The sequence below is a fragment of the Sceloporus undulatus genome, chromosome 9 (assembly GCF_019175285.1).
Source record: "Sceloporus undulatus isolate JIND9_A2432 ecotype Alabama chromosome 9, SceUnd_v1.1, whole genome shotgun sequence".
NCBI lineage: Eukaryota > Metazoa > Chordata > Lepidosauria > Squamata > Phrynosomatidae > Sceloporus > Sceloporus undulatus.
Genome location: NC_056530.1, coordinates 33,109,993 through 33,129,385, shown reverse-complemented (window position 1 = coordinate 33,129,385; position 19,393 = coordinate 33,109,993). Strand labels below are relative to the sequence as shown.

The 19,393-nt window shown below is 41.7% G+C and overlaps 1 protein-coding gene across 1 annotated transcript in view; it reads right to left on the bottom strand.

The window, feature by feature from the left end:
- Positions 1-19,393, bottom strand: part of IGSF9 (immunoglobulin superfamily member 9) — a 65,883-nt gene that overhangs the window by 33,197 nt on the left and 13,293 nt on the right. The window contains 2 exon segments of the mRNA XM_042439155.1: positions 905-1,056; positions 3,441-3,593. Of these exon segments, the coding sequence (XP_042295089.1) occupies positions 905-1,056; positions 3,441-3,593 (305 nt within the window).

The following is a 19,393-nucleotide window of genomic DNA, read 5'->3' as shown; positions in this document are numbered from 1 at the left end:
GAGAAGCAGCCACAGTGAAATCAATCCAGTCTAGGTCAAGCAATGAAAGGAGGCTTGGGGTCAAAGTTTCAGTCAGTCCAGAGGTCATTACACAAGCCAACAGCAGTGGCATGACATGAGGACTCCAGGAGATGTGCACCATCCGGGGACACCATCAGAGGGGGTGACACTGAAATGTCAATAACAAGCCTGTTGGGGGTGGCTGAAGCGATGGAAAAAGAAGCAATCTTGACAGTAAGAGCTAGTCAAGAGTGGAACACACTCCCTCAGAGTGGTGGAGTCTCCTTCTTTGGAGGTTTTTGAACAGAGGCTGGATGGCCATCTGTCAGGGATGCTTTGATTTTTGAGTTCCTGCATGGCAGGGGGTTGGACTGGATGTCCCTTGTGGTCTCTTCCAACTCTATGATTCGTTTCGGTGAGTAAGAGGAGCAACATTCAACCAAGGATGCTGTCCCCATACTGCATGAAAATGGTGCACTTCTAAAATCTGCTCAGCTACATTGAGGTCTACAACTACGTTGTTGTGTGCCTTTGAGTCATTTTCAATTTATGGCAATCCTAAGGTTAACCTATCACGGGGTTTTCTTGTCAAGATTTGTTCAGAAAGATTTGCCTTCCTCTGAAGATAAAAATGTGAGAGTTACCCAAAGTCAACAAAGTGGGTATCTATGGCTGAGTGGGTATTTTAAGCCTAATCTGCAGTATTGTAATCGGCTGCTGAAACCACTACCCAATGCTGGCTCTCTAGGAACATATACTCCTGGCAAAAACAAATGTCCTACGTGAATTCTGCAATTGCCAGTTTTGTAACAAAGCTACATTTAACTCACTTTAAAATGAGCGATGTCCAGGCATTTGTCGGACCTCTTGCTCTGGACAGATACAGACAGATAAGACATCATACCTGCACCTTATCTCCACTTTCAATGGCTTGGTTGTCTCTCTTCCAAGTGATCACTGGCTGGGGGTTCCCTGCTGCTGAGCATGAGAGAGTAAGAGGATTTTGGTCTTGTACTTCCACGGAAGCAGGTGGGATTTCCTGGAAAGCTGGTGGAGCTGAAAGAGATTTTTTTTAGAAGAGCGTGTAAACTAGGTCTTGCACATTCCATCTCTCTTCTCTATGTTATTTTAAATCACACAATGCAGGTGCCCCCTGCTTTTCACAGACTCATTTTTTGACACACTGCTGTTTCAATACTGCAAATTACAACCAAATTCTATTAATCTAGTTAGGGGTACATTCCTTCTCCTGGCCTATAGCAGCTCGCTTGGGATACCTCATACTTGCAAAGTAAGCAGAAAAGTGGGAAAATGCTAAGCTGACCATGGAGACTTGCTTGGGACCAGATGAGTGCTGGTTGCAAAGCAAATTGATGGAGGGGAGGTACCAAGCCAACTATAGAGATTTGTTTGGGACCATGGGAGCATTACTTGCAAAGTGTCAGTCAGCTTGATGCCTTTTCCACCCTCTCAGTCATTGTGCACCATCTTTGATGGTTCAGTCTTCATTCAATCTTTGATCATTTAATCAGACTGTGGGAAACACTCCTTCAGACTGCATTCAACACTGTCAGAAAGTGGAATTGGTTGAAAAGTGCATCAGTAAGTGGTATAGAAATGTACTGGCTACTGCTATAAGTGGAAGCTTGGGGTTTTTTAGCTTGCAAATGCATTTTGTCCATGTAAGGAACACACTATATATTATTTCTGAAAGGATTCAAAAGCTAAATATAGTGTTATTTAGTTTTTGCATGCATTCAAAATTAATATAGTTTGTTATTTACATTTTTCAGCAGCCAAAATGTATTTGCAAGCTAAAAAACCCCTGGGTTCCACTTTTCAATAAATTCTACCTTCTGACAGTGCCCCAGTTCCTAACCCGTCAGTTAAGCAAGGAAAATCTGTCTACGATTTGTTGTTGTTAGTGGCTGTCAAGTTGGTTTCCAAAGGACAATACACTCAGTTTAATCAGTTTGTCTTCTAGTAAGTATCCAAGCTTTATTTCCTCTTTCTTGCTGTTAAATGCTATGGCTTTGGCTTCCACATATGGTGACTTCCAAGATACCGTGTTATTAAGAGACTTGCTCAGGTCTTGCAAACTCACGACTATGGCTTTGTTGACTGAATAAATCCATGTGTAATCTGGTCTTCTTTTTTTTCTACTTCTTTCAAATTTTTATTGTCTTTTCTAATAACTCAAATCATCTCATGATTATGTCCAAAGTATGACAGCCTCATTTTACACATCTTCACTTGTAGTGAAAGGTCAGGCTTGATTTGCTCTAGGATCCATTCACTTGTTTTTTTAGCTGTCCAGCGCTAATATCACAACTGGAGTACAGTATGTGTAAGCTGTCACACATGTTTTAGTTCCCTTGTGCATGGGAGGTAGTTGGAGGTCACAGGTGGTGTGTTTGTGTGGCGGTGCACATGTACAGTGGGGAGGCAAACAAAAACATTACCTAGCAACATAGCTTGATGCCATGTGTGGTCAGGCCATGCATGTTAGGACCGGTTTGGGAGTGGGCCATGAAGGTAGAGGGGTTTTGACCCACTTTTGGAAAAAGTAGGATCAAGCCGCTTTTTCTTGCCTGTCTGCTTCGGCACAACTTTTTATGGCAGGTTCAGCATGTGGCTACATACTGAATCTACATACACCTCATTCTTGATACTGATATTTAAAATTTAAATTAAAAATTCAAGAACAAAGATCTATAGTTTCCAGTAACAGACAACTGGATCCCTCTGGAAGCTCACAGTGAGCATGGCACCAATGTGGCACCTTCTACAAATGGCCTCTGTACATAGGAGATTTATGTGGTTTAGTAGTCATGGCTAATCCCATATCCACAAATTTGTCTAATCAGATCCTTTTACCACTTCTGTCCCTACTATTAGATAGAATAAGGCAACTCCCTCAAACCTTGATGGCTACAGACTAGTAAGACACAGGAAAGAACGGAATCTACCCTTTTAAACCCACATACTCATGCAGTTGCCATTTAGGAGCAGTAAAAATACTCCACCATTGCCAACATTGGGAAGCTGCTTCAACATCTTCTCTCCCACATAAAGCCTAACTGAATGGGGTGAATGGTGCCATTTTATTTTCCATCTCTGGCAGCAATATGTCCTGGGCTGGACCAGGCCTTTGAAACCATGTGTGGGAGACCATACATGTTTACAGATACCAACACATCTTGTAGAAGAAATATCCATAAATTAGGCATTAAGAAAACTAGTATTTCAGTATTTATTATTAATTACTTTCACCGGCTCATTCTCACAGAAAAAATACATTACTACAGATCATCTAAATTTTATAAGAAGAGAAATAATTTTGGTCTCCCACACTTCTTCCTTAATCTCCTTCTTACAATCTTTTAATTCCATCTAGGAATTGAAAAATGTCAGTCAATTTAAAAGAAACCAGGACATACAATTGATGGTGAGGTGGATCCAGGTGCCATTCTGGAACTCATCATCACTGTTGGGACGGTCCAGAAAGAGAACTCGACACTCGTACCAGCCCTGATCTTCTGCCCGCAGCTGCTCAATCCGGAGAGAGGCACCTTCATGGATCCGCACACGACCTGCATTGCAAACAAGACTGAATTAACTTATCAAGGCCATGATGTTCATCAGCACACTGTTTTGTAAATGATCATCACAAAGATTCACATACAGCTTTAACATAGTTTCAACACAGGTACTTTTTGCATTTTATTTCCATCTGACCTCACTCCTGCATACACAAAGAAAAGGTGGATTTTTAAAATTCATGATTTATTTATCATCTGTACATTTTGTTTTTCCAGTGAGCACACTGCAGCATACCTGCATTTCTTTCTCTCCGCTTTATCCTCACAAGAATTCCATGATGTAGATTGGAATGGGTTAAAAAAGACCTCCAGTTAGTTTCATAACTGAACAGAGACTTGAACCTGAATCTCCCAAGTCCTAATCCACCATTAACATCACACTGGTTTTCTAGTGGCATAATATACCTGCCAGATGATAATATAAACTACATGTATCTGATAAAGCGGATTCTAATCTACAGTAGTTTTGGCCACAATGGAAGTATAAGTCTTGAAGAAAACACACAAATTAATGCACTGAATTTAAAAGCACATTTCCCCAAGTTCCAGACCAATGTGCACAAAGGCTATTCTGGCTAGGTACAATGGGGTTAATATGACTACCACAGATTGGATTGTAGCTTCCATCTTTAACCACTGGTCATGCTCGCTAGGACTGATGGGAACTGCTGTTCAACATCATTTGGAGAACCATACACTCTCTTAAGTACAGAGGTTAATAAATCCCCAAAAGAAATATCAGAATATGAATCTACCTGTATATCCAAAGTCTTTTAACAAAGTCTTTTTATGGAAGCCTAGTCCAGCTTTTCTTGTCTTTCGTCTAGTTAGAAGTGTGTGTGTGTTTTCTTTTGCAGCATTGACATTACGGAGGATGGAGAAGGAGGGCTACAGAAAGGCTGACTTTCAATGCTGGACTGCAGTAGCCTGTCTGCAGCAAAGGGTGCAAATAAAGTTTGAGCTGGGGAAAAATGGGGTTCTACTGTAGGTGATCCTGCTAGAGTTGTGTGCTTACATATGACAGGCAAGCTAAACAGCTGCCTCCAGAAACATTTACCGGGCATACATGAAGAGCAAAACTAAAAGAAAAGGGGGAAGCAGATTAGTCTGCCTCATCGGCCAACCTGGCATGTTGAAAAAGCAAAGATCTATAAACTTGGCCACCAAATTGGAAATTGTTAAGAAAAGTGAAGGGTGCTGAAAGAAAAAATAATAATTCTGAAATGCATTTTGGAATAAGCTTTCAAGTGGTGTCTAGAAGATTTCAATAGTCTCTGTTTACTTATGCAAGGCTTACCTCACCTGGTTGCTTCATTTCACACTGGCATGTTAGTTTTGAATAACAAGTTTGCAGAAGCATATTGAGCTACTCTTCTTTTTTTCTTTTTTTTAACTTTTATGTATGGTGTAGAAACGTATCCTTATTCGTTCTATGTTATTTCCACCTCCAGACCAAAGTTTCTGTTTAAAGAAGTCACACCCAGGAACCCATCTGCTCTGTTAACTGAGGTATACCTGTACTCTGCCCTCTGAGCCACAACTAAAACCTGGGCTAAGAGGATGTGAAGTGGCAGTGACCAATGAGGACCTGGTGAGATCCACCAACAGCACCATGTGAGACCCAGATCTTGCTCCTCCTCAGCTGGAAGCAACATCCCATCCCCCTGACGGTTATTTTAAAACTTGTCCAATCCACTGCCTCTTTTTACCAAAGTGAATAAGGTTTCTCATGCTTTCTATATCTCCAAATCCAAATTTAATAAGTCTAAAGTACTTTAAATCCAATAGAGTAAAATCACTAAGCCTTTCAAACCGATGTTGGTGCTAGCCTTTTTGTTCATTACATTTTTATTAATCTCTCGATTTATTGCTTTATTACTCTTTTTCTACATTTGGTTCAGAAGGAAGGAAAGTTGCCATGGCGGAATTAACACAGCTGGGCCCAAGATTCCTTTCGTTCCCAACTTTAATACACTAAGTTTAAAAAATAAAAGGTGAATAAAGAGAAGATTTACGATTTATCTGTCCATTAAAAAGCTGCTTACCAGCTTTTCAAGCAGAGGGATAGGAGGGCTTGATAAAATCTAATTCTTACAGACATTTTGGGTGACCGACGTTTACTGTTTTCAACCCTGCTGAGTTAAGGAAAACTTGATTAATCTCATAGATTTTTTTGCTCTTGCCTGGAAAATACTTTACCAGTTGGCTTTTATCTCCAGCCAGAGAAAATGCTGCACACTTTCTTTCTTACCCCTGCAGAGTCCCACTAGAGTGAATGCATCAAATCTCCATCTTCTCCCGGAAGGGAAGATCTGTCATCCAGCATCACAACTTTCAAATGAGTTAATTTTCTTCTTGTCAGCACAGAATCTTAATGTCTTCCTCTTTTGCCTCAGTGGTTGGTGGATAGACTTGGATCACGGTTATATGAATGGCTTTTTCCTGAAGTCTTACTCAGGCTTTGCATTATATCCTTTGACTGATTTTGCTACATCTCTCCTCTCTATAAATGCCACTCCATTTCTTCTTATCTTTTCATTACTTGAGTAACACACTGTGTAATTATCTGCCTCAAAACATCCAGTTCCTGTCCACTTTAGCTCACTCACAAGTACTGCAAATGTTTATACATTCCATTTCTTGTTTTACAATGTCTAACTTCCCTTGGTCCATGCTTCTCACATTACATGTTGTGCAGCTTCAGACTTTCCTTTCACTTCTGAGCACATCTACAGCTTGACTTCTTTTCTGCTTGAGTCCAGACATGTCATCTGGGACTACCCTTTGCTCTGCCTTACTAGCTTGTTGTGTACCACCTGTCCCTAACTCTTGTTTTCCTGGGCGGCAAAGTGGCCAATGCCAGTACAGTTGACTTCTGTAGATGAAGAAAGCAGCATGATTTTGACGTATGCGGCAAGGAGCAAAGTCATCTTCAGTAGGTCTTGGTAGCATTGCAACATTTGTGTGAACAGATAACAAGCTGGCGAGATGAGTGAGAAGCAATAAGCTATTGGAGGACCACGGTTTGTGTGCGTAATATAAAATGCTCTGCATCCACAAGGCTAGCCTGCTGCCCTCAGGTGCAATGGAAGATGGTGTCCAAAACCAAAAGTGAAGCAAAGTTCAACTACTATACTGTTCACAGCTTCTCTATGTGGAATTGTGTTTGTGTGTACATGATCTTGTTTTTCACCTCAGGTAGAAAAACGTCTTCCCCTTTGTGAGTCCTGGCTTTCAGCCTACCCACTCTGTCAGGGATGTCCTGAGAAGAAGACCACCCTGCTGGTGTCTTCTTATTGCCCTAGGGCCCAGCTGGATCATGACCCTGGGAAGAAGCCATCTCCCTTTTGTGAGGCTACTGCTTGCGGAGCTGGGAACAGTTGGGGAAACAAAAGCAAGAGGCTGTCCAGGCCCCATAACTGTCAGCACCAGGGCAGGGGTCAATTAAACAGACATGAAGTGTTACACTGTGGGAGAAAGGGAAGAAGGCTGGGTTTGTGCTCCTGAAATAGTGCTGTCTCTGTGTCTCCTCTATTCAAAGGGGATGTGTTCCATAAAAATAAAAACTCTAAAAGGGACTGTAACAGATAAACAGTAACTACCTTGCTGAACCATTGACACTCTCCTTTGCTTGATGAAAAACCCAGTGGAGCTTTGAAAGCTTGCAACATACAGTATACATTGTGGAATTTGGTTGTCCCAATAAAGGTATCACTGTTCTGTGGATGTTGGCTGTTATTGTACTTCGCTATGTGGCCAACACAGCTACCCCTGGCTATGTTTTCCGGATGTGAGGATACCACATTTCAGCTGCCACAAGGGAATCCTAAAGAGACAGCTAATGGACTGGGACTTTGAGGTTACTACCTCCAACAAAGGTAAAACTTTCTTTAAAAAACATTTGGACTGCATTGACATGTTTTACCTAAACTTTCTCCTGATGCAGAAGCATGGAGGCTTCCTGAAAAATTCAGTGTTCTCTTTCTATGCTATATGGCCAACACAGCTTCCCCTGGATATCTTTTCTAAATGCCTGGATGACAGCCAATATTCCTAGAAGAGCATTACAGTAGCACTCCCTAACATTTTAACAAGTCTTATTTCTCTATATACAGTGGTCCCTCCACATTTTCTGAGGTTAGGGGTGAAGGACCCCCGTGAACGTGGAAAAATCTTAAATATAAAAAAAACACTATTCTTTTTACCTAAATGAACACCTCTCTAGGAATTTCCAGGTCCTCCAGTGCAACTTTGTGGTCAACATCTGCCAGAGGTTGATCACAGAATCATGCTGGAGGACCTAAAAATGTCTAGAGAAGTGTTTTCTTTGGGAATTTGTAGATCCGTCAGGGCAACTCTATGGTCAACATGTGGCAGAGTTGCGCTGGAGGACCAAGAGATTCCTAGAGAGAACATATTAATCAAATCCACAAATAATCAAATCTGCAAAAGTCAAAGCCACAAATGTGAATACCCAACTGTATTTTACACAGAACATACACACTATCTTTGTTCATATATTCATCCACTGGGTAATGTTCTACCTGGTTCTGTCTGTATCTAATACTTCTATTAATGCTTCCTGATGACAAATGCAATGATGGAGGGTGCAGTCTTATCCATCTGGTGAACACTAGGTGGAAAAGGCTGCTCTATGGCTCTTGGATATTTTTGTTCAAATCCTCCCTTTTGCTAAATTAATATTCTGAAACTAGTTCAGCTCTCCCTCAAATGGACCAGCATGAACTACCTAGCTTACAATACAACAGTGTCATATCAGGACAGTAATAACAATTTACAGTGTGGTGCAACAAGCAAAAGAGGTCATTCTGCCATGAGGAACCATGCCTTCAATTAATATCAATCGACTCAAAACCAGAGAAGGCCGAAATGTCAGAGCTAAGCAAATAATGAAGCCATCTAGCTGGAGAGTTGGTTTTTGGAACACTATTTGAAATATCCCAACTGTACAGTTGGCACAGGGAATACAGGGAATATAGAGGGGGAAGAGATGAGCTTACAAAGTCCAGAGCTTTAAGATAAATCACTGTAATCTGAACCAATGGATTTAAAATATTACTCCTCAACCACCCACTGCTGACCCAGACTGATCCTGCTTTGAGTCCAACAGAAGCCTTGAGCTGGCATTTTAGAACAGCGTACAACTTATGAATATTGTTATCTATGTCTGGGTGAGGATCAAGCCTGTTAGCTCACTTTTAAAAAAACAATAAATGTACTATAAATTGCAGCTATCCTATACAATTCACACTTTGTAGAAACTGTGTGATGGAATTCTCCAACTCAAAAAATAAAATCGTTCAAAAACATTAGGAAACAGTGAACCCTTCCCATGTATATATTGGTACCAATGTATATATTGGTAAAGATAATACAGTGTATACAAAAATTAGATGAAACCGTTTGCAAAAAAAATGCATGTTCAGCAAAGTTGTGTTAAAAATATATCTGGAGAAATCTGCATGTAGATGTGTATTTTCATGAAAACCTTTTTGTACAATGTATTTAGCCAATAAGAAAACAGTAAAAGCTGAACTGAATTCAAAAAGTGAGAAGCAAAGAGTAATTCAACTGAAGTGACCCACAGTTGTTGTTAACTGGTGTCAAGTCAACTTCAACTTATGGCAACCCTATGACCTTATCATCCACAGCCCTTTTCAGGTCTTGCAGATTCAGAGCTGTGGCTTATTTGACTATCCATCTGTGATGGGATCTTTCTTTTTCCCTACAGCTTTCCACCTTACCAAGCATTGGCTTTTCTAGTGAGTTATGCCTTCTCATGATATGCCCAAAGTACGACAGGTTCAGTTTAGTGATCCTGGCTTCTAGGGAAAGGATCCTGTTTGTGCATTACACTGGTAAAACCTATGTTTTACACAGATTACAAGATTTCCTCCCTCGCTGCTCCCATGGTCATTTTACTCTTGCTGCCACCTCCAGAGTTCAGCCATGGAAATCTGTTAGGTTACCTTGGTTGGGCAAGTCACATACTCTCAGCCTTAAGTGGATGGCAATGGCAAAACCCCCTCTGAAGAAACTTGCCAAGAAGGCGCCATGATAGGGTCGGAAATGACTTGAAGGCACACAACAACAACAAGCTACCTCCACACTGCTATCTACACCCAAGACTGTTTATTAAAAAATACAGTATAGGAAAAATATTAACAACGTTATTGTGATAAGGGGCTCTTCCATTACCTGGACAACATAGCTGAGGGGCATAGTATCTCCTCCGAGTAAACAAAGGGTTAATGATGTTACATTTATTGGGGGTCAGCATCACATGGGAGCAACAGATATCACAACGGACAATTTCCCAATAGGGATGGCCAGCTTGGGAGAATTGTGGAAACTGTTATGCTTCTAAACACGAGGTTATAAAAAGTCAGGGTACAAAAACAAAGAGGCTGGAGAGATGGGGAAGATTTTAGGAGTGATGGAGAGGCAGAGGTGCTGCTTGCCAGACCACTAAAATTCCCCTCATCAGATGCATGAATTCTATCCAGTCCTTCAGGTACAAACATAACAAACATGAAGAAAGATGGGATTCTTAATGATAGTCCCCCCCTCCTACCACCCCCACTCTGTGCCAGGACTTTCCTTCCCAACCCTTAAATTCTAGGGCCAACAGATTGGGCTTCCTACTGAGATCACCTAATGGCCCATTTTGATGGTGATGGAAGAGGAGGAGGATAAAAAAACCCAAGGATGCAGTCAATACTACCAGCCTAATCCTGCCTCAGAGCTATTTATGAGACCTCTAATCGGCTCAGTAACCTTGCAGTCAGTTGGCGCAGAAATTAACAAACACTGACAGTGTGCATATACACAATGAAGCCCGAGAGTCCCCAACCGGTCAGCCAACCTGACCCTCTATGTGCTCCAATAGATGACCTCTCAACTTCTAAAATAAATAATTCCAAAGGGAAGGCAACCTGCATCCCGCATACATATCTGATTCACACCTCACCCACCCCAAATCTTTAATGAAGGCAAGTGTACTGGATCAAATACTGCCCCTGGATTTCCTAGAATGCAATGGAGAGAATAGACTGTAGCTGTCACTGATGGCTGCCATTGAGTTTTTCTCCAATGTGCCCCACTGGCACTTTGTGGTGAAAAGAAAACCACATTTGGTTGCACAGTGCAAGTCCCTGTTCTGCTGGACCTCTCAGTGGCTTTCAATATCATCGAACACTATCCCGGGATGGTTTCAGAAACAAGGTACGAACAGTGGAAACTATCTATTATATATGCAGCTTATAAATACAACCAAATTGCTCATTCAAAGTCCAGTGGTATTTCTAGTTCTTCAGGCCTTTGCTGCAGACAACATGTAGTTGCTACCTGAAAGACTGCCTCTTACTGGTAATTTATTATTGAAATAACAGCCTCATTTTGCTACTTGAAAGATTGACACTGGCTTGCAATACATCACTGAGACAAAAACTTGATGATGAAGATTAAACAGAACCCCATTTATTACTAAATATTATTCCATCAGCATATGGTTGGAACTACATCTTTTCTACAGCAAAGGCCTTAAGAACCTGGAATACCACTTTTATTGTATTTATATGTACAGTGGTGCCTCGGGTTACGAAATTAATTCGTAACGCGGCCGCTTTCGTAACCCGAAAAGCCTTCGTAAGCCGAATTGCCATAGGCGCTAATGGGGAAAAGCCGCGATTCCGTGCGAAAAAGCCGAAAAAAGCACCAAAAGTTTTTTCGTAACCCGAAAAAACATTCGTAACCCGAAACAATAATTCCCTATGGGATTTTTTCGTATCCCGAAAATTTCGTAACCTGGGTATTTCGTATCCCGAGGTACCACTGTATAATGGATAGTTTCCACTGTTTGTCGTATGGTGTTATTGTAAATATAATTTAAAGTATGAAGTTCCAATAGTGATTTCATTGTTGTAATATACCGTACTTAGGGATACATAGCACCTTGGCACCTTGTTAGTCTCTCCCTTTTTGTTTCGGCTTTCAATACCATTGATCATGGTATCCTTCTGGGAAACTTTGCTGGGATGGGACTTGGGGGCAGTTTTTCAGTGGCTTCGTTCCTTCCTGAAGGGGTGAACCCAGAAGGTGGTGCAGGGGGACTCCAGTCTGAGCCCTTGGGCTTTGGCTCAGAGTTCAGTTCAGTCCTAATGTTATTTAAAAGATACACAAAAATTCTCAGTCTCATCACCTGCAAACAACATGGCCAAGCTGTCTAGAAACTGGCAGAATGGTAAGCAGGGTCCAAGCAAAGGGCAAATATCTTCAGGCTAGAGGCAGTTCCAGGATGCTATAACTTAATGCCAAGTCTACTTCTAAAAATAAGCCTTCTCATGTGTAAGCGTAAAGAGGGACTTAAGTCTAATACAAGAACAAACAAAAAAAGATGCCAGCCACAGATGCTGGTGAAACGTCAGGAAGAAACTCTTCCAGAACACGGCCACATAGCCCCCAAAACCCACATTAAACTATGGATGCCGGCCATGAAAACTTTACAAACAAAAAAAGAGTAAGCTTCAGCTTTGAGAAACACTGTTCTGGCTGGCTGCTAATGGACATCTGGGTCTGAACCTCTACTTCATTTTATTTTTCACATCTGAGCAACTGAGGGATATCACACACGCACGCTCTCTCCTCTGAGAAGCAGTTTTGCCATTTGGAAACTCAAAACTTGAGATAGTAAGTAGATGGCTTTTTGTGGGTTTTTTGGGCTGTGTGTCCCATATCCCAGCAGAGTTGATGCCTGACGTTTGGCCAGCATCTGTGGCTGGCATCTTCAGAGAACGCTGGCATGGAAAAGAGCTCCCACAAAAAACTATGGATGCCGGCCATGAAAACCTTTGACTTCAAATGAGTAAACAGATGGTTTTATTTTATTTATTTATTTTTACATTTTTACTGTGAAAGGTTTTATCTTGTAAGCTGCCTTGGCCCCCTTCCTGGGAGAAAGGCGGCATAGAAATGTAATAAATAATAATAAAAATAATAATTGGGAAACAATAAAAGAAGAGAGGAGGAAGCATCTGAGTTTGAATTCCAAAATCCAGCCTCCCCATCCCACCCAAGCAAACAGCTTCATTGTTCCAAATAGTTTAAACCCAGTTTAATGCAGGGGAGCTGACTATCACTCTCTCCTTTTCACCCTGCTGTCTAACACCCCTTGCCTCCCATTACCTCCTGCTTCCTTCACTAGACCAACGGCTTTTGCAGAAAGAAAGGAGCCTAGCAACAGCTACTGCTCAGCAACCACGTTTTTGACAGGCACACAAAAGATACACTCACACACACCCCTCGCTGGCCACTCCTGGGTTAGAAAGGCAGGAGAAACAGCATGGGGAGAGAAGAATGACTTGAGGCAAGGGGGAGGGCAGACAGTGTGTGTTTGCAATTTTCAAAGTAACCCTGTTAGTTTCTTGGAGCATATAAAGGAGGAAAGAAGGGAAGAGAAGGGGGGGGGGGGAAGAAATGTGATAGCACCTTTAAGATTTATATTAGCACAAGCATGTCTGTAATGTGTGTGTGCATGCGTTGGGTAGGAATCATAGAGTCACAGAGCTAGAAGAGCCCTCAAGGGCCATCAAGTCCCTGCTATGCAAGAACACCATCAAAGCACCATCCAGCCTCTGCTTAAAAACCTCCAAAGGAGGAGACTCCACCACTCTCCAAGTCAGCATCTCCCACTGACAAACAGCTCTTACTGTTAGGATGTTCTTCCTAATGTTGCGTTGGAATTTTTTTTCCGACAGTTTGAACCCACTGCTCTGGATCATATTTTATACTTACAATGCTGTGGCCGCAGTACCAGCATTTTAACCACTGTGCCACCAGGGCACCAGAACTCAGCTATGGAAACCCACTGGGTTGGAAATAACTTCAAGGGAAACAACAACAAGCTTTTGCAGATATCAATGCACTTACCCAGTCATTGTATATGAGGAAGTGGATCGATAGCCACAAATATAAATAAATACAAGTATATCCACAAATATAAATCAGTTGGTCTTAAAAGGACTGCTAGATGCCTTTTTTCTCCCCATCCTTCTGCTGCAACACAGACTAGCATGACTACTCCTTTGAAGATGGATGGTTTCATCTTCAAAAGAGAGAAGCACCTACCATCGCCACACACCCCTCTCTCTTCTCCTTTTTTCAGCCTTACTCAAAGAAATTCCAGGGAGAAGGGGTGGGCAGGGAGGAGATCAGCTTGCCTTGAGGCAGGCTGGAGTGTCTGCTGCTCAATTCGTGCTCCTCACAGCAAAGCCTTTCTTTCCTTTTCTGGTACCTGAGCGAGGAGCTGCCAGTGCACCCCCTCATATTTTGCAACTGGACCGGAGAACACTCCCACCACCCCCTTTTTGGCTCACCACTGATTCTATATTGAAAGTTAGGCTGACCTGATCTAAAAGCAGTCTCCTATGTCCCACTGGAAGGACAACACAGTGCCCCCCCACTAGAAGTCTCTTACTTTTTTAAAAAACAAAATTGTATTTTATTATAATTTTTTATTCACAAACGATCACAGTTACTTATATTGAAAGATAGTCTGATCTAGTCTAAACCATCAGGAAGCCTTAACCAGCCTTTAAACCTCTGAATATCTGCCTTCCCACCATGAAACCTTAAAAAGCTTTTAAAACCCCTTGATCTCTCCCTTCCCACCACAAAGTCTTAGCCAGCTTTTAAACTCCTCAATCTTAAACCTTCACACCACCTCCATTTTAAACTTTCCCAACAGCACCAGCTTTTCCTGGTGGGAAGCTGCCAGGAACAAAACCAACTTGTTTAAAATGAGGTGCTAGAGAAGAGGTCTATGGACTGCTGAATAGACAGTCTGTCTCTATTGCATCTGCAGGGAGCTGGCAAGCAGAGCTGTTTCAAGTGATCAGGTGTCTTTTATAACACAGGCCAAAGAGAGGAAAATCCAGATCACTTGCCAGCCCACTGCAAGCAACTTGCCTGGTATGAAGTTGAAGGTTTTCATAGTCCGCTTCCATAGTTTTCTGTGGTGCTTTCGGGAGCCCTGAAGATGCCAGCCACAGTTGCAGGAGAAATGTCAGGAATAAATTCTTCCAAAAAGACCCACAGAATACTTGCCTGGTACTTTGCAGACATAATCGCTCAGCTGTGCTCTGACTTGGATGCTAAAACTGATCCAGATCCAGTGGATGTAACTCTGGCCCCTGCTTGTCCAGAGACAATGGTTACTTTTCAATTTGTGCAACCCAAGGATATGGCTAGGATTCTGGGAGAGGTGAAAGCCACCACATGTGTTCTAGATCCTTGTCCTTCCTATCTTATTCAAGAAGCCACAGTGGGAATAGCTGAGTGGGATAGATAATGGAATAGATTAAGGCAAACATCTTGAAACTTAATCCAGACAAGACACAGGTGCTCCTGGTCAGTCAAAAGGCAGGTCAGGGAATAGGGATCAGCCTGTGCTGGATGGGGTTACACTCCTTCTGAAGATGCAGTTACACAGCTTAGGTGTGCTCCTGGATCCAACTCTGAGCCTAGACGCTCAGATTTCAGCAGTGGCTTGGAGTGCATTTGCACAATTAAAGATTGTGCACAAGCTGCACACATTCCTTGGGGTGTCAGATCTGGCCACGGTGATACTTGCCTTAGTATGTCCCAGCTGGATTATTGTAAGACACTCTATGCGGGGCTGCCTTTGAAGAGCATTCAGAAACTACTAATGGATGCTGGTTACAGAGAGCAAGCAACTCCCTTGTTGCAACAGCCCCACTGGATGCTGGTCTGTTTCCAGGCATAATTCAAAATGCTAGTCATGACCTTCAAAGCCCTACATGGTTCAGGTCCAGGTTATCTGAAGGACTATATTCTCCACTGCAAACCAACCCATGCTCTGAGATCTGCTGGGGAGCCTCTTCTCTCCCTCTTCTCTCTGTCCCACTTCCTTCATAGGTACAGATACATCTCTGAATAATATGCAGCTTTACATAATCTTCAAATCTGGTAGCAACGGGAGAGGGCCTTCTCAGTGGCTGCCCCCAGGCTCTGGAACGCTCTTCCCAGATACGTTACACCAGCACCCTCCCTACATTATTTTTGCAGACAAGCAAAGACTTTCCTATTCCAACAGGCACTTGAGGAATGATTATATAAGACCTATCTTACACAATACACTGGATATTGCTAATTATCTGCTGGTGTGAGTGTTTGTGTTTTAGTGATCTGTGTTTTCACCTGGTTTTCATTTTTTTCGGGTTGTTTAATTGTCTTTTAATTTTTGTATCTGGTGCATTTTTAACAATTTTTTTTTTAAATCGTTGTAAGCTACTGTGTCCCAATCTGGGGGAAAGGCAGGACAGGAATAACAACATATTTTATTTACAGAAGGCCTTCATGATGCATGGCTTCATTTGACAAATTATTACAGACGGCCCTCCTCATCTATGGATTTTTTATCCACGGATTCAACCATCCACAGCTTGAAAATATTTTTTAAAAAGTATAAATTCCAAGTAGCAAATCTTGATTTTCCATTTTATATAAGGGGCACCATTTTGCTATAACATTATATTTCATGGGATTTGAGCATCCATAGATTTTGTTATCCAAGGGGAATCTTGGAACTAAACCCCAGTGGATAACAAGGTCCCACTGTATATGGATGCTTGGGTGGGAGGGTATAATTAATGAGAGGGAACTGAAATGCTAAAACTAAAAGCAGTATTTTAACTACTGTATATACTCATGCATAAGTCTAGAAATTTAGGTCAAAAAATTGACCCAAATACCTTGAGCCGACTTATCCATGGGTCAGTGTAAGTACTGTATCTTAAATCTTATTTAAAAGGAGGAACCATCCCCTGGTGAAAGGCAAAAGTATAATCTGTCCTGGAAGCATCAACCCCCTCAACTCTCTCATTCATCCAGCCTTAAGAGTGAGCACAAAGATTTAGGCCTGCTGCAATTTTGTACGTTTTTTGATATCCTTGCTTCATCTTTTAGATCTTCTCCTATATGCCCATAAGTTTTACCCTCAACTTATCCACAGGTCATATAAAAATCCATAACTTTGGTCCCAAAACTCGTCCTCGACTTATACACGAGGTCAACTTACACTTCATTAACAAATAGTATTTGAGCGGTAGTACAAACATCCTGGTTACTCACTCATATTGTGAATATTCTAATATTTAATCTATACTTCTGGGGAAAAAGATGCGTTGCTTTCTCTCTGCAATTATAACCGTTGCCTCTTCCTATTGTCTGAATTCTCATGAATCTGCCACTTTTGTCCTAATCCCTGACTGTTGACTTAGTTGGCTGGGGCTTCTGGGATCTAAAGTCCAAAACAAATACAGTGGGACCTTATTATCCGCAGGGGTTTGGTTCCAGGATCCCCCATGGATACCAAAATCCGTGGGTGCTCAAGTCCCATTAAATACAATGGCATAACAAAATGATATCCCTTATATCAAATGGCAAAATCAAGGTGTGCCTCTTGGAATTTATATTTTTTTCGAATATTTTTGAACCATGGATGCTTCAATCCATGGATAAAAAAAATCTGTGGATAAGGAAGACTGATTAAAGTTTAGGAACCACTGGTCTAGTTGGTTCCTTGCATTGAGCCATCCACTCCCCAAAAACTCATGCAACTACAGTAATCAAATTGCAGGCAATTTCACTGTCCAGAAGGTGGAAAAAGCAACAAGGGTGTCAACTATTTTAGATCTGATCCTAACCAACAGTGATGACCTGGTTAATAGAAATGGGACAATCCTTAGGCGGGAAAGGCCTTGTTCTCCTGGAGTTATACAGCAGAAAGGTGATGCCAAGTATAGCCAGACATGCATTATAGAAAACTGATTTCAACACATTTAGGGAAGTATGAAGTGTAATCTTGTGGTCAGGAATACTGAAAGAGAAGGGACAGTCAGATACTGAAGGCATAATTTCAAACAGTTCCAATGAGGAGGAAAACTGAAAGCTATTCTCAAAGGAATATGCAAGAGGTTCAGGTTCAGCTCATTTCTCTGCAAAGGAGGTTGACCCTTAATTAAGCATCTCCAAAAAACATTCCTGCATGTGTTCAAAAAAGAACTCACTTTCTCCAAGAAACCTTTGGCAAATGCCACTAGCCTCTTACAACTTAATCCTATCTCCATTAAATGCAGTAATGTTAGTTGTGCTTATGTCCCAGCTTTGTGCAATGAGCTCAAGGTGACATCCATGATGCTTCTCCTGCCCTATTCATTTTTTCCTCACAATAACCCTGTGGGGAAAGGCAGAGACAGTGAGACTGGATCAAGGCTAATGTCAAAAGTTGCATATGCTTTTGTCCTGCCATAATGTAATAATCGGATAAGTAGTAGTGACAATATGTTTTAAGAATGTTTTAGAACTGCGCTTTAAAACTGTGAACTTTGTCCAGGTGCTGAGATAAGCCAGGAAAGGAGGTGAACATACCCAAGGCCGTTTGATAGAAAGCATCTGGCTATAACAAGAAAGGAAAGAAGCAATGGCAGGAGAAATGTGTGAATGAAAGTCACCAGAGAGGACCTATAGTTTCTTAATAAAGGCTTCTGACCTTCTACTACTGAGTCTGAATTTCTGAATTTAGGAATCCTGCTCAACTTATCCAAAATTGTGTGGACTAGAACCTGCATCTTCCAGGCACTAGATGGGTACAAAACACACTGCAAAAATAATCTAGTTTGAGACCACTTTAATGGCCCTGGATCAGTGCCAGGGAATCATGGGAATTATAGTTTGTTGTGGCACCAGAGCTCTCTGACAGAGAAGGCCAAATGTCTTACAAAACTACAGCTCCCAGAATTCCCTAGCATTGAGCCAGGGCAGTTAAAGTGGTCTCAAACTGGATTATTTCTGCAGTGTGTTTTGGACCACATTTTTTCCTCATTCACACCTGACTTGCCTTTCCCCTTCTGTCCTCTGCTGTCCTAGTTCCAGGGTAAAGACCTCACATATTTGTTTAAGCCACCACATACAGAATCAAATATATAATCTTTAGAAACTACACTAAGTATGACTATGGTATACAAATGTGAATCAGAAGAGAAGAGAATCCAGATCCAGATCAGCTTCCCTTAAAGAATGCTCCTTGAAACTGATACACAAATGGCACCTCATCCCAACTAAATCAGCAAGAATCTTCTAAGTGCTGGTGGGGTTGTGATTGTATAAGTACATTTACACACATGTGGTTACATTTTGGCTCTCTGTATTCTCAATTATCTCAAGTATCACAAACCAAAGCCTTGCTCCTTGCCCTATTATTTTTGTCCGTATCTAAAGGTAATAATAAGAACTTAAAATATAAATACATAATTTGTTTCCTTCTTGCTATTACTCAGTTGGAAATAGCACAGAAGTGGAAGACAGGCTGCTTGCTCATGTGTGGGCCTCCTATGCATGTATGTATGTCATCCACAAAGGTCAGCCATAGAAGAATCCTCATTTCACTCTTCAGATACTGCTATGGATGCCCTCCCACCAACACATTTCTTCTACCTTCTAATTACAACACGAACAAGCCTCCTGCCCACACTACCACCTTGGTTCACATGCTTCTCAGGGGAATCTGTCGGTGGCCCATTTTAAATACCTGACAGCAGAACATCCCCCTCCTACGCCACAGCTGTTCCTCCTGCAGCCCCATTGCCAAATCCCCAATGCTGCCAGTTAATAGCTGGGCAGAAAATCCCCTCCTAGACAACAACCTTGAAATGACCCACCAGGACCGAGGCTCAATACAACAGTGTACAAAC